Source organism: Pagrus major, chromosome 7, assembly GCF_040436345.1.
Source record: "Pagrus major chromosome 7, Pma_NU_1.0".
Lineage (NCBI taxonomy): Eukaryota > Metazoa > Chordata > Actinopteri > Spariformes > Sparidae > Pagrus > Pagrus major.
The window spans coordinates 32,753,752-32,770,647 of record NC_133221.1 but is presented as its reverse complement, the minus strand read 5'-3'; the positions used below and the strand labels follow the sequence as shown (position 1 = coordinate 32,770,647).

The following is a 16,896-nucleotide window of genomic DNA, read 5'->3' as shown; positions in this document are numbered from 1 at the left end:
GCAAGTAGCAGAAGGGAAGACAATGCAGACTAAAATAGTCAGTCAATGGCCAGCTTATATCCACAGTCTACATCTGATGAGTCAGACTATCAGATTAATGTCTTGAGTCTGAGCCCACCCTGCTACCAGCTACCATATATCTTCCATAGGTTCAGACAAAGAAAGCAGAAATGGCAAATGTTACAATAACTGAAAATTGACCAAATTGGCCAAGTCTCTACTTGAAGTGACATGTTTTCCTCATTTCACATGACTTTAAAGGAACACTAAAAACTTTTATGGCACTCAATAGAATAATCCAATATCAAACTTGATAGCTTTTTATCACTCTAAATTTTCAGCCAGACATAAATGTTTAATAATTTCACCAGATCACTAGACCAAGATCTGCATCAAACTGTACTTACTCATAGATACTAGCCACCTAAATACCCCTGTGTTTTTCAACAAGATCTATGCATTATTCCCTGAGAAACTGACTAAAATGTTTTAAAAATGTATTAAAGAAGGTGAGAAGAAATTCCTGGATCCGTCCCTTTATCAAGATCCACACAGAAAAGTGAATGGGGTCTATTTTGGGCAGAGACTTATCCACCACCCAAGTTTCATGGAAATCCATTCAGTAGTTTTTGTTTAATCCTTGGTAGAGGTAATAATAAATTCAAGGAGGAAGTACAACAAGATCAAAGAACTACGAAATGATCTACAATTATGTAAAACATTAACTAAATGCAGGAAACAAGCAAATAACTCCAGTCATGCAAGAACTGCTGTATGTTCAAAGACTCTGTTATCCTTTTTTCACCCAAACGTTATCACTGTCAGTGTTGCCCTGCTCTGTGTCAACTTTAGAGCACAGACTCAGGCTAACTGCCAGTAGACCACTATACCCACTTACCTTCCTGGGCAGAAGGGATGGCTCCTTTCTATGGGTTTCCTATTGAAAGTTGAATCTAAGAAATTGTCTCCTCATTCTATTGGGCTCTTAGAGATTTAGTCTGTCAATAATCCCAGTGCTGTTCACCTGGAACTTTCTGTTACCCTCTGTTTTCCCCCAACTTTTCATGTTTCACAATTGAAACCAGTTTCCACCAGTCCTCTGTTGGGACCTCATCCACATATTGCAGATAATAGAGAGGCCTGCAGGTAAAAGCAGTAGCCTAACTACAGGGCCCTCTCAAACCAGCAGAGGTTCAGAACAAAGGAACTGTGCCAACGCCCAAACAGTCTGGTAAATTTGTGCAATTTCCATCCAAAAAACTCAAACCCCCGCTCTCTATTGGGCGAACGTTGCCGCAAGCAAGGTTACCTCTGGTAAAGTGACCATGATGTCACTGAAGGCTTAAGTGCCGCGGAGCCCCACTGCCTGACGCATTCCAAGGTAACGCATCGCTGTGAAGGAGCTCTTGCTTTGATTCAGCAGTAACTGTAAGTGTATATTGTTGTTTTTTTAAACGTTTGAATTCGCTTTGACCTAGGCCACAGTTCCTAACTCGAGACAGAGACTGCTTTATCTTTTTTTCATTTTGTTTGAAGATTTTTGATTTTTTTTTTTTTTTATCCATAGAGGAATGCTGTACAACCCAGCCGTTCCTCACCGCCTGCAGAAGGAAGAACATTTTCTTCAGAAGGAGACGGCGCCACCGAGGTCTGTTCCTTCAACCTGGTCGACCCGCTGTTTTTCTCCACTAACGGGAGGACAGCCTGCCATCACTCGCTGCTAGGATGCTGCAGCTGACCTCGAGTTTCGAGTTGGACAGTACGCACGCTAGTCACATCAAGCAACCCAAGTAAGAGGCTTTTGTTTGGGCAGAGACAAATAGTTATAGCGTGTTGCTTATCTTACATGTTTAAGTGAAAGGACTGCTATTGTTGTGTTATTCTTCTGTTGCTTTGCTGGGAGCCTGCTCAACTTTTTTACTAACCCACACGCACACATACACACACACATCGATCCATGTGGACCAACGGACACACACATACATTCGGAGTGACGCACACATAATCTCATGAGCGATTTGTTGGAATTAATGACCTTGCTATATTAGATATATGTATCCTGTTTTGGAACAGTGTGTCCCATGGTAGCACCACTACCTTCTTGAAACAGTAGCTGTGTCCAAATTCAGGAGCTGCGTCCTTCGAAGGACCCGGCCTTTGCAGCCTCCAAAGGCGAGTCCTTCGGAGAGACCTTCGAAGGCCGCGTCAACCGTTGTTAAATTGGACGGTCTAACCTTCGGAGTATTTCCTGGTTGCATCACCAGATTTTCCCGCCCTTACCCTTACGTCACGATTTCTGCCACCCAGGACCACGAAAGAGAGTTGACTGAATGGATTTTATGGTTTTCTAAACGTCTAACATTTTGAAAGTGAAGGCTTTTAGGGCTTTACTTCCAACGGCATAATGCTAATTTATGCCGTATGCTAATGCATTACCAGCGTCACGTATTTTAACTGAAAGTTAAAATTTGGAGGTTTTCCAAGTCCCCTGAAGTTTAACATATCTGGCATTGGATGTTCAAATGAGTAAAAACTGAGTATAAACCCAATACTTACATTTAAATGTCAAGTCTGCGCCACTTGATGTCGCCATTTTTCTTGCTTTCCCTCTTCTTTTTGGGACTGAACAGCGGCTCGCAAAGAATCTTGGGATATGGGAGGCCGCAAAGGATAGTAGCGGTGCGTCCTCCGAAAAGAGGGAAAAGAAGGCTGCATTTGTGGGCTGCATTTGAAGGAGCCTTCGAATTTGGACAGCCTTCGCGCAGCGTTGTGACGTAATTGGCCTTCAAATGCGCCCTTCGAAGGATGCAGCCCCTGAATTTGGACACAGCTTGTGTGTCACCGCTCCGCTCGGCGCCATCTTGTCTGTATTAAAAAGTGCACATGCAACCAACGGTATGTAACCATTGTCTTTGTTCAAATGGCGACCAATGCTCAATTAACTACCTTTGGCCTGACATACCAACGTCCGTCATTTGAAATTCTAGGTAACATGATTCATCAAAATCACGGTCGCCATTTTGAATTCACGCCCCAACGTGACTCCCCAAAATCATGGCCACCATTTTGAACTGGTGCCTGAACACGACTTCCCCAAATCACATTCCGCCATTTTTGTAGTTCATTCAACGTGACTTCCCCAAATCACGTCCGCCATTTTAGTAGTCCTTTTAAACGTGGTTTTGCTTGTGTTTTGTTTTGTAGCATTGCTAGTTGTAGTTAGCGACTGTTGTTAAGTAAGTTGGTTTATTGATCAATGACAAGCTTTAATAAACACTATTGATTGCAAGTGAGCAGTTTTCTGTGATTATTTTGCTTCAAAATAATCATTCATTATTATTGACAATAAATAGTCAATAATCAAATAATATTCCCCATCAATTTCAATGCCTCTGTCTCCAGCTGCATCTGCCCCCCCACCTCTCAGGATGATGGAAGTGGAGGCGGCTGCTGGTCATGAGCTGCTGTGGCCATGGCCTTCAATGCTAGGTGGATTGAGAGGGGTGTGTACCAGAGGAAAATATTTGGGTTCAGCGCAGACAGATCCTTAATCAGTCCCTCATTCAGGATTTTCATCATAGCATCCAGACTGCCCAAGAGGTGCGCCAGGTGGCACCTCTAGGAGGGAGCACACTAACATGCCCTCCACTTCTGCCTCAAGTTTTCGCTCTTCTCTCTCCCTCTCTCTCTCTCTCTCTCTCTCTCTCTCTGTGTGTGTGTGTGTGTGTGTGTGTGTGTGTGTTTGTGTGCTTGTCAACTTTATTACCTGAATGGAGGTGTACTGGGCCAGGGCGGAACCACTCGAGCTGCATCTGATCCTGTTATCAAGACTCCTTCAAACAGCTTTTAAACTAGCTTTTCCACATCCAGACTTTGCCAGACACTTGTGCCCGATCATCAGTCTAGCCTCATTTTGTAACTTTGACTTCCTGTTGCTTTGCAGTCCACTTATCCTGCTCTCCTCTCCCTGCAGTTCTGCCAGCCTTGGCCTTGGTCCCCGTCTCCAGCCACCACCTTTGCCTTATCTGCCTGGAATCCTTGCTGTACTCAAACAATCCCTGGACTCAGCTCTTAGCTTCTCAGCTCCGCTCTCCTCTCCCCTGGACCCCTGGCTCATCTCAGCTCCATTCGCCATTTTGCTCACTCCAGCTCAAACCCACTCCCTTCAACCTTTGCAATAAACTATTTGTTAGCATTAAAACGCCCAGTCTCCAAGTCTCTATGTGACCAGCACTTGGGTTCACTAGTCTAGCCTTAACACTGAACATCAATCCTTTTCCTTTATCCCCCATGCTGGGATCTTTTTATCTTGTATTATCCTGAACACAAACACACACACACATGTACGCACGCACACACACACTTTCTCTGATGTGTTATTGTCGAGTTGCTGTTATGGCCCTGGGGCTGAACCGCCCACGCCTGCCTGCCTCCACCCAGAGGATGCACAGAGCATGATAGCTGTCAAACTATTATTTGAATACATGTTAGAGCTGTCCGGCACACCATGCAAATATGTCTCTAACATCTGCAATCCATCCATTTATCCACTCCATCTAACATGATACCAGGAGAGACATAAATTTGGCTTCACCATTAATTTTTGTTTTACAAACATGTAAAGTATATAAAAGAAATGTCCATTCAAATGGTTTAATACAACTGTAGATACAATGGCAAAAATGTTTTACCTTTGACCTCATGTATTAAATAAATACATTGATGATAAGGGCTGTGTTCAAAACAGCTCAGTTGCTAACTTTACCATCGACGTTTATATTTTTCGCAGACGGCAGCTTTAAATTTTTTCCATTTGATCTAAGTATCAATGAAGAAGTAGCAACAGCCGGCTATTTGAGCCAGTGAAACCACGAGCTTGTTCCTCTTTTCACCACTCAGCCAGATGCGCACAGCTCAAACTTCCTCATCCAAGTCCAGTACGCTGCGCTCTGTCGCCTCGTCCGCAGCTTCAACCTGAACCAAAGAAAAGACAACGAGTGCAAAGGCATGGAACCAACTTAAAATAAATGAGGAATATTCTTTATACGCTCACCCGAATCTAGAAGATCATACACAACTGCAGAATTAAGAGTCGAAGTGATTGGTTGAAGCGCGGTAAGTGTCTTCTTGATGTTGTGTGGAAATGGAGTGGCCACACTGTCTTAAATAGTACAGAAATAGGCTATGAAGTTACAGTTAATGTCTGACGAATTTAGGGAAGAATGCTAAACTCACGCTTTGACGATGGACACATTTACAAAGTTTTATACTTATAACAAGGATGCTCGGTTCCAAAAAGAGGATCTTCGAAGTCTTTGAGTTGTAAAAAAAAAAACAGAGTCGTAATATGCACAAGAAAGTGATCTAAAGAAATACGTGATAATGTATTGATAATGATGTACACAGCTTTATAATGGTGCTGCTCAGCGTTTTCTTACATTACATTCTATAATGTTAGAAGCCTTAAGTATTTCCTTAACTTAATTTGTGTTAATTTACTGCTTAATCATTTCACTTATTCAACTCTCTCTCTCTCTCTCTCTCTCTCTCTCTCTCTCTCTCTGTGTGTGTGTGTGTGTGTGTGTGTGTGTGTGTGTGTGTGTGTGTGTGTGTGTGTGTGTCAGTTATTTTTAGACTGTCCATCTAGACTAAACCAGTAACCAGAATGCAGACTAGTTTCTGTTCTGTTCTGTGTTCTAGTGTCTGTACATTGACTTTCATTTTAGATGTTGAATAGCCTAACATCATTGACAGCCCCCCATAGTTATACAACAGATGTACTGTAAATACAGGCAACATTGTAGTGTATGAAGACTATGTATTTGTCCACTTACAGGTCATCTCTTAAAGATAATTGCTTTAATCCCAAGGAATCTTACCAAGAACCTCTTGGTAAAGAAAATATCAGCATGTTATGTACAATGCAGAAATGCCAGTATGACATCATACTGATGCCCAATGTTAAATGTCCCATTTCTCATATATCTCAGCAGCCTCATCAGTCTGTTTTTCCCCAAATGTTGTGAATACAAAAGTAAAGTATTACAACCTACATTTTTCAAATGACACAACATTCCTGGATGGTTGCAAGTGTTTCTTTCTATGGCAGAAGCAGAATTCAAATTTTGCGAATAAAACTCAACTTCCTTTTGAAAAATGTAACCACACGACTCTATAAGAATAATACAGTTTATGATCCAATATTTACAATAATGAAATATGAACATACTTTAAGTTAATGAATCTTGCCTGGGGCTAGATCTTGTATATAATCTTAAATATAATTTCTGAAATGTTTATAATCATATAAGTAAGATATAGATAATTCTATATATAAACATTGTATTTTGATATATAAATAATATAGGCTCAGTTTTTACATATGGGTTATTTGTCAAGTAAATTAAATCTTGTTGACAGTAGCAACAGCAAACACCAAAGCAAATACACGTTCAAGTGGTGCAGGAGCTCAGATTCAGTCCAATAAGACTGTCAGTACATGTAGTAAGAAGTAAAGACACCTGAGCATTCTGCGGTAGCGGCACCCTGCAGATCTGTCTTCTGTCATTTTCTGTTGAAAAGTAACTTACAGGGTAACTCCACCAATTTGACACATTAAAGTGTCTTTACAGGTCTTGGGGAGTACTACTGCATATGTGAAAAAAGTAGTATGGAGCCTTCTGTGGCTCCAGGGGACAAGTATATCCAGCTGCAGCAAAGTATTATAGCCAAGGGCTATACTTATGTAGATGATAATAATATGAGTCTCCATAGTCTTTTTTGTACTTTTCACAATAAAAGCCCTGGACATACACTGCAGAACTGCCTATCAGAGCGGAATTTAAATTCATTGAGACCACATTGCTACACCTTACAAACATTGATGCATATGTACGTATGTGTGTATACACACGTTGATTCATTGATTGATTAGACCATTTTTATTGTCGGTGTCACTCAAACAGTATATTGTTGTGCTTCAAATGCAGAGACTCTTGTTTCTTTGCCTCATAGCTGCTAAATTGCTACTTTAATAACATTTTCAGTTTATTTTTGATCTGTTATGGTTTATTGTCTTCCTTAGCCAACATAGCGCCATAAACAAGTAGGCTGTTTTGGAGGAGGTGTGGTTTGGACTGCAGCTGCTTATCTCCTTGCTTGCTAATAAATTAACTTGTTTTGTGAGGAGTATGTTTTGTAGAATTTGCAAGGCTCCTCCTAGAGGAAGCTGCATGTAATCTGATAAATTGCCTCCAGTTGTCACTCAGTGGCTAAGTTGCATTCTGGGTTATGTAGACGCAAAGTTTTGAAAAGCAGTCAACTGGTCCAACATTGCACTCCTTTAACACTGTTGGACTCCTTATGGACAGTTAAAAACAAATGAACAAAACTGATACAGAGCCAGAGATATCATATTTTTATTCCACACACTCCTCACACTTAAAAACCTGGCGCCTACATTACCTACAATGCACTGCAGCCTCTGAGTGACATCACTGGAGGCACTTTATCAGATTACATGCAGCTTCCTCTGGAGCCACATAAGGTTTTATACTGCTTTTTTCACATGTGTGAGAAGATTTCCTTTCTTTCTTTCTTTCTTTCTTTCTTTCTTTCTTCCTTCCTTCTTCCTGACATCCAGTTGGTTGCATGCAAGGCAGCCCAAACAGGTACACACACAGCCTGGCAGCCTTTCACGGCCCCCAAAAATTTACATCTGAGGAAGAAACCATCCCTCATAACAAAACACACATAAATTATCCCTGTCCTCTGCCGATTCTAAGTCCTGGCTGTTGTGTGTTACTGTGGCAAACTAGTTTGGTGATAGGAGGGGATTCTTCATAAACAAGACCATCATGTAATCGTGGCATTCACTTGAACTGTCAGTCAGTATACCAGTCAGTAGGTCTTTCATGTTGTGTGCATTTTTGTACTCTTGTTGTGTTTTGGGCTCATATCAACAAAGCATCAACACGCATTTGTCATTCACACAGCCTGAAAGCTTCTGCTGAATGTGGCTGCCTTTCTTATGGTCTTGTAGTTTTATGTCTAAGTGGCTTGATGTTTGCAGTTGGACTAATTTGCATTGCATGATATCATTTGATTATCCTGAACTGGGTCTTTATTCAAATGCTAACCATGGAGTTACTGTATGATAAATTGGACAGTGTTTATAACAACACTTTGTGTTATATTTTGAGTAATATTTTGGAGCAGTGAAGATGTACTAGGAACATTTTGACACTCTTAACAGTCATGCTATTGTGTTAATTCTATTCTGTATGCATATACTTATAGCCTATATGTTACTGCCTGAACTCTATCACTTTGATCAAAAATAGAGACCTTGGCTGAGAGGTAGCATGACTATTCTAATCTCTTCTGAAAGGTGCTGTGATGCTCTTGAATGTGGCTGCCTGTTTAGATAGTACCACTGCTCTTGAATAGTACAGTGCTCATTTTCAAATATGACTATGTTACTTTGAAAGAAGTAACACATTTGTCCTCTCTTAGATGGGTGGTTGAATTCCTAAGCAATAAAACACAGCCTTGCTCAGTTCAACACACTTGGTTTTGTTGCTGCTACAGCTTAACTCTGTCTGATAGGATCAGTTGCTGGTGACTAATGTTAGCAAACTTTACTATTTTTGCTGACTATTACTCTTTTTCTTTTTGTGTTGTTATATTACATCTTAACATCTTAAAATGTTTTTAAAAACATATAATTGTTTCATAATATAAAGTAACATTTGCAATTTGGAGCATAAAACAGCAAACTTAAAATGCTCAGTACAAAGCATGATGGTTAAAGTGGGCCGTCTTTGACTCCAATGCTCTCTGCACTGTCTCACACATGACAGTCCAGTGGTGTCTTCACAGTAAAGTTACTAAGTAGTTTGTAAAATATATTGCTAGAAAGCTAAATAAAGCAAAATACATTAAAAATACATTTATTAAAAGTTTTGGTCGTAAAAACCTCCAAAATTATATAAGATATCTGTCAATGAATAAACAAAATGTAAATGTAACTACAAAACAGTACTTCTATTCCTGTCAATTGTCACAAATTTTATCTAGTTAATATGTGTAATTACAGTATTATACAGTATTATAAAATTGCAATAAAAAATAAATAAATAAATAAAATGGACACAGGACATGATTTGTCCTGTATTTTCATTTACACCCTACTCTAATGCATACACTACATTTTCACATGCTTGGAATTACAAGAAATAATAAAACCAAAATAGGTTCACAAGACTTAACAGAGAAATAGGCTATTAAATTAGAACTTGTGGATTGTGTCCCTTATTTGTTTGCACTGAAGGTGGCAAACCTACATGTGACAGATAAATATGATGGTGTCTTTAAAGCAGTTGACAAATTCAATGAGCCATCTCTTATATCTTGTAACCACAACTTGTGGCAACAGGTAGCAAAAGTTTAATTCCCTCAGTAGTTCAGGATTTTGGTAAATAAGCTCATTCACCTATTCCCTGTCGTGTCTTGTCATCACTGCGAGGGTGCCAGTCAATCAGGTTTGGAATTCTTAAGGGCAAGGCTCAGGGCAATTTTTTGAGGGTACAAAGGCCACATGCTGGGCATCAAGGCCCTAAGTTATAAAACAGGGATTTGATTTCACTTAACTAAACATTTCTGAAAGCATATGCCTTTTTATTAACATGAAGAGAAAATAAGTTGCAGTGGAAAAGGATTGGACAGGATTTACAGATCTGGTAACATCATTACTATCACTTACAAATGGACTGCATTTAGTAGTTCATTCAACCACTACTAAAAGCACTTTACAACATAAGCAAGGCACCACACACTCATAGGAACCATTTATACAAGGTACAAGGTAATTTATTCATCATCAGTGTTGAGGGTAACGCGTTACAGTATTATATTTATTTTAGCGGTAACAGAGTTATATAACACATTACTAATGATATTTCAGGTATATATTACCACAGTTACGTCATGTAACGCGTTCCAATCTGTGTTACCAACTGAAGTGAGGTGTTTATCCATCCACACCAACATGATCATGTTAATATAGGCTCTGTGTGTTTAATACAGCAGAGCCTATAAGTTCTTTGTTCAGTCTCTGTGTGACTGAAATGAGCCTAATGATGAAGCCTGATCCTCTGAGCGCACTTTAATCTACATTCTTTAATCTTATATGTCCATGCATTCCTTGTTCTGTGGACTAAAATAAAAAGGCATAGAAAAAGAGATTTTTGTCTCATCATGTCATTATAGGCTACATTATAGAAGGTATAGATCTATTGTGTTTCATATGACTAAGCCTACAATTATAAATATTTATTCCTATCTCATTACATATCAGACTTTGATCCTTTGTCTGCCTGCTCATCCCTGTGTCCAAGGACATTCCTATATTTAAAAAGATCTAGGCTATTTAATTGTTCTATATAGGTTATTTGGGCATTTTGTTGAAAGTAACTTAAAAGTAGTGTAATAAGTAATATATTACTCTACGCAGAGTAATTGTATTTGTAATGCAATATATTACCTTAAAATGAAGGTAACTAGTAATATGTAATAAATTGCATTTTGAAAGTAACTTGCCCAACACTGTTGGTCATTATACAACACAGGGTTGCATAATGAAATGAAAGTTTGTAAACACCTTTATGTTACAAAAATTACAAAACATATACATAGTTATTGATATACAAATATGCATAAACACATAGTGCATCTTTTGAATTAGTGTCAGGGTGTATGTAAGCAGCAGCAACGAGATGGTGATGATAACGTGGTCGGCATCTTCATATTAAAAGTTCGACATCTGGGAAATACTGTCCTTCCACTTTGACTGTGTGTGTGACAATGTTTACATTTGTATAGGGGTAAAACACATTGTTAACATGAGCACCAAGCATCATGTTAGTCCACCTCTCCTGGTCCCTCTGTAGTCCTGCTCTCTGTCAGCTCAGAACCAACACTGTAGCCCGTTGAGTGCAACAGATTGATCCGAGATGTTGTGGTGGAGACAAGTCTCTGTGGGCACAACAGTCTCGGATTTCACGTCCCATTTTGTTCATTTTCTTTTCCTGTCACCGGACATTAGCCAGGAGCAGCCTTAAACCAGGCTGGATTAGCATGGCTCTTATTTCGATTCTCTTCCTCCCTGGGGCAGGTCCAGCCAGTGAGGTTGCGTGGTCAAAAGACTCTCTTAGATGTTCTAAGTCCAAAACACCTGCTTTCTTCTCCAGTGATGATAACAGTATATCTGCCATAGGGCAATTTGCGGTTCAGTATTTTGCAAAACACTTCGACGTGCAGACTGCAGGGCCTAGAGATTGACCGCTGTACCCGCTGAAAGAGATTAGAGATTGCAGCAAGTTACCGCTACAGGCCAAAAAATAGTTGGGCACACAATCCCAAATAAAGTTTATTTTACAGATGAAACAAACTTGACATGTGTTAATTAGTCAGCTGTATTGGCTCTGGTGAGTGGATTGTGTTACTCTGTGTTTCCTGCTCACAACTGAAATTCTATTGACCTACCAGAGAATTTGTCTGACCAGTGCTCAAAGTGAACCCATACTGGTCACAGGTACACACAACAGCACCCCTTCATTTTACTCTTTGGTATATCGCTACTTTTTCTTGCACACCAACTCTTCTCACAAGCTGCCTCTACTCTTATTGTTTAAAGTAGTTGAAAGTATTTGATTTTATTTGACATAACCTCACAGCAGCACAGAAGTGAAAGTATCAGTGTAGTCAAAGCATGAGCCATCAAGGGGGTAAAAATGCTGAAGTGACCAACTTTTTATTTCACAGTCTTTTGTTGGGATTGATTTGGCCTTAAATGCCTGATTTCATGGCAGCTTTTCTAAAAACTTGTGATTTAGGTTGCACTGTTTTCAGGCATGTTTTTGTAACGAAATTACGTGAGCCGGTGAAAATTGCAGGACAGAGCAATGTCCCGCCTCACTAGTCATCACGAATCCAACCTTGTTACACTGTGATGAGTGTGCTGGAATCAACACATCTATGTGTCATTCAAACTAAAACTTATGTCATCTGCAGAATTAGAATGATGCTATAATCTTACTAAATTCTACTAACACTTGCAATAAGCTATATTTTGTAAATTATCATTCAATCAACAGATATTCAAATGATCCTGTAATCTGTTGCTTGTACCAACATTTCAGTCTGCAGCTTTAATAAGCTTTCATCCACCTTCAGCTTTTTGCCTTGGCTTGTTGGGCTAGTCACAATGGGTGTCACTGACACTGAAACTTAAATCAATAATGTTTTTGTCCAGTTTGTATTCATTAAGTGTAGCCAGCAGAGTAGAATTAGATTTACACACAAACTAAGATGAACCAATGATAGCTGCGTTTTTACAAATCCAAACTAGGGCAATGTTGTATCAGCAGCCTCATGTTGACCTTCATTTTATATTAATAAGAATATGACTGGGAGCCATGTCTTTTCATTACTTGGAAGAATTTCAAAAAAGAGTTTTAAATAGAAGTTCAAAGTGTCCAAAGACACCTGACCCTCCTCTGATTCACCATCTAAAGAGGAACAAGCTTTGTAACAGAGAGAAAAAAGGAAGTAATATGTTAACACCACTAATCTACAGAACACCGGAACTTCCTGTGTCTAAATGAAACATTTTCCATTGCTTACCACTGTACATGAGTAAAGTGCAGTTTCATAATTATTATGGTAAAGGCTGTTGATATTTATATAAAAACAGATGATAACTGCAGAAACATTGCCGTTTTTATCAGTGTTGGTGTTTCCTGCCACTTGTTATTCCACTGGAGATATCCCTATCCTCTTACGTGGTAGCTTTTAAATCCATGGTGACATGTGACATCTAAAGTCATAGTAGATCAGCTGCACAGCTACAGGACCTCTACTGTTTAGTGCTCAGGATAAACATTACATCCTTCGTTCAGAGTGATAATCTTCTTCACTGAGCTGCTTGTCTGTGCCTGTCTTGTCTTTCCTTTCCATCTGTGTATGTGAGCCAGTGAGTGCTATAAAACATAGCTTCTACTGTATCTACCTTCACAGACTCCCTTTTTGTTCTTTGTCCTGTTAAACCTTGTAACATATTACAGCATACTCATTTGCATGTAGATACACACATGCACATATAGTCTGATACAAAAAGAAAAGTAGTATTCCTTAGATGTTACAGATGAGCACTTGTGTGGAAATATTTTTATTGGCACAGCAGATAGAATACTTTGCATTGTCCTGTCACAGAACACCTCAATAGCACTAACTGAAAAACAAAAACAGTATTGTAGCTGTTGTAAAGCTATAATAAAGAGTAACAATGTAGAGACCACAGCATACAGCATCCCAAAAATCAGTCATGTTCATCCAGTAAGATGACAGACGTCTCAGCTCTATGTCACAGCAAACCTATTCACAAAAGACATTAGAATTTGCCAACTCATCATATTCTGAATTTTCTAAGCAAGCATGTGGATCTGGGCCATTTTAACTAAATCATGGAATCACTGTCCGTCTATGAGAACATGAGAAATGTTATGTTATATCATCAAAAGTGCTTGCTAAGTTAAACTGCCTGAGATAGAAGATCAAGCACACAGGATAGAACAACAGAGGCAGTAAAACTAGCCAATAGCAGCGCAGATTGGTAGCAGAACCAGCCACTGGAAGGTCCAAACTGCTTCTGCAGTTCAACCTCTATTCAGTCTCATGGTGAAGTTTCTGCAATTCCTGTTTCTTGCAAACAACATTTAAAAGTCACTTAATACTGTAATTGTTCATTTATGAAGTCGTTTGTAAATACAGTATGACAGACTCTAGTTCATGATCTGTTTTCTGTTTTTTTGTCCTGTTGTGCATCTTACCATCCCAGCCTTGAGACTTCAGTACTGTAGATACATATCAATTTACTCTTGGGCTATAGAACTAGATCTGACTAATTACATTACATTTAACATTCAAAATGCGTTTTACTGCTGGTATCCACAGTCTTCATGTCTTACTGTTTTTCTTCTGTTGTCCTCCTGCAGAAGGCACAATGGGCTGTGTGGGCTCAAAGAAGGAGCAGGACCCTCTCAGCAAAGGTTCTGGTAACGACGAGCTACAAAACCGTGCACAGACGGCTCACTATGTCAAAGACCCCACCGCAGGAAACTCTGGGAGCAAAGCTGTAAGCAGTAATGTTGTCATGGATGAGAAAAGTTTAAAAATGAATGTATATATGTATAAATATAGTACAAGTCAAAAGTTTGGACACAACTTCTCATTCAATGGTTTTACTTTATTTTTATTAATTTCTACATTGTAGATCAATACTGAAGACATCCAAATTATGAAGGAACACATATGGAATTATGTAGTAAACAAAAAAATGTTAAACAAACCAGAATATGTTTTTTATTTTATATTTTTCAGAGTAGCCACCTTTTGCTTTAATGACAGCTTTGCACACTTCTGGCATTCGCTCAATCAGCTTCATGAGGTAGGCACCCTGAGTGGTTTTCCAACAGTCTTGAAGGAGCTTTGCCTTCACTCTGCAGTCCAACTCATCCCAAACCATCTCAATTGGGTTAAGGTTGGGTGATTGTGGAGGCCAGGTCATCTGACATAGCACTCCATCACTCTCCTTCTTGGTCAGATAGCCATTGCAAAGCCTCAAGGTGTGTTTGGGGTCATTGTCCAGTTGAAAAACAAATGATGGTCCCACTAAGCGCAAACCAGATGGGATGGCATGTCACTGCAGAATGCTGTGGTAGCCATGCTGGTTAAGTGTGCCTTGAATTTTGAATAAATCACCAACAGTGTCATCAGCAAAGCACCCCCACACCATCACACCTCCTCCTCCATGCTTCACGGTGAGAACCACACATGTAGAAACCATCTGCTCACCTTTTCTGCATCCCACAAAGACATGGCGGTAGGAACCAAAAATCTCAAATTTGGACTCATCAGACCATAGTTCAGATTTCCACTGGTCTAATGTCCATTCCTTGTGTTTCTTGGCCCAAACACTTCTCTTCTTCTTCTTGTTCTTCCTCAGTAGTGGCTTCTTTGCAGCAATTCAACCATGAATGCCTGATTCACGCAGTGTCCTCTGAACAGTTGATGTTGAGAATTTATGTGGGCTCTAATCTGAGGTGGTTTTAATTTGTGGTTTCTGAGTCTGGTAACAATAATGAACTTATCCTCTGCAGCAGAGGTAACTCTTGGTCTTCCTCTCCTGGGGCAGTCCTCATGAGAGCCAGTTTCATCATGTGTTTGATGGTTTTCGCGACTGCACTTGAGGATACATTCAAAGTTCTTGATATTTTCTGCACTGACTGACCTTCATGTCTTAAAGTAATGATGGACTGTCATTTCTCTTTACCTAGCTGAGTGGTTCTTGCCATAATATGGATTAGAACAGTAGTTGAATAGGGCTATTGACTGTATAAACTGTGTACCAACCCTAGCTCTGCACAACACAACTGAAGGTCTCAAACACATTAAGAAGGCAAGAAATTCCACAAATTAACTCTTGATAGATAGATAGATAGATAGATAGATAGATAGATAGATAGATAGATAGATAGATAGATAGATAGATAGATAGATAGATAGATAGATAGATGAGAATGAGTATGTTGCTGAAGCTGCTCTTAGGCTTGTCCAGAGTTTTGTGGAGGGGGTGAGAGGCATTGTCCATGATAGCCATCAGTTTTGCCAGCATCCTGACTCAGTGCAGTACTTAAAGTCTGCAGTGTAGAGGAAGGTGTGTGAAGAGGAAGGGAGACAGCACAGTTCCCTGGGGGGCGCCGATGTTGCCGATCAGATGGTCAGACACGCAGTTCTGTAATCTCACAAACTGCGGTCTGCCCATCAGGTAGTCATTGACCCATGTGACGAGGGGAGAATCCACCCACAGGTTCTCCAGTTTGGCCTTTAGCAGCCTGGGCTGGATGGTGTTGAAGGCGCTGGAGAAGTCAAAGAACATTACGCGGACAGTGGTGTTGGGTCTATCCAGGGAGGAGTAGGTTTCCTGCAGCAGGTAGATGATTGCATCATCGACCCCAACATGGGGATGCTAAGCAAACTGTAGGGGGTCCTGTGATGGGCACACTAGGGGTCTGAGGTATGCTAGAACTAGCCTCTTCATGAACTTCATGATGTGAGAGGTCAGTGCAATCGGCCTGTAGTCATCCAGTGCCACAGGATGTCCTTTTTTGGGCACTGGGACGAGGCAGGATGTTTCCCAAAGCACTGGTACTCTCTGAAGGTGGAGGCTCAGGTTGAAGAGGTGCTGGAGAACGCCACAGAGCTGGCTGGCACAGGCCTTCAGCACGCGAGGGCTGATGCGGTCCGGTCTAGCTGCTTACCTCTGCTTCAGCCTCTCCAGCTCTCTCCTCACCTGGCTGGCTTTGATGTTAAGTCCAGTCTGGGGGGTGGGAGGTGTGGCAGGGTCTGTGGAGGGTGACAGCAGGGGGGTGAGGGGTGGTGCAGAGTGGTGTCTGCTGCAGGAGTTGGTAGGGGGCAGTGGGGGGTGTGCAAGTGTCCCAGGGGAGGGGGGTGTGAGAGAGTCTGCATTGGGTGCCCGCAGGGATGTGGGGATGAGGGAGGGGGTGATAGCTGGTGTCTGCTGCGGCGGTTGGTGTGGGGGCTGTGGGGGTTGTGTCCTGGAGTGGTTGCTCATTAGTGTTTGTGTTGACAAGCAGAACATACTGCTACCAGCACCAGTTCATATCAGGGTGGTTCCCGCACAGCAGCGTGTAAAGGTCTTCAAAGTAAAGTTGCTAAGTAGTTTGTGAAATACATTGCCAGAAAGTTGATAAAAACACATTTATTCATGTTTTTTGTTGTGAACATGTTATATACAATTTATACAAGATATCTGTC

The 16,896-nt window shown here is 40.5% G+C and overlaps 1 protein-coding gene across 1 annotated transcript in view; it reads left to right on the top strand.

Annotated features, from left to right (window-relative positions):
* The first annotated feature begins 4,881 nt into the window (after positions 1–4,881).
* Positions 4,882–16,896, top strand: part of hck (HCK proto-oncogene, Src family tyrosine kinase) — a 32,774-nt gene continuing 20,759 nt past the window's right edge. Inside the window, exons 1-2 of the mRNA XM_073471142.1 lie at positions 4,882–5,115; positions 14,055–14,194. Of these exons, the coding sequence (XP_073327243.1) occupies positions 14,063–14,194 (132 nt within the window). The 5' untranslated portion in view covers positions 4,882–5,115; positions 14,055–14,062. The remainder of the gene's footprint in view (positions 5,116–14,054; positions 14,195–16,896) is intronic.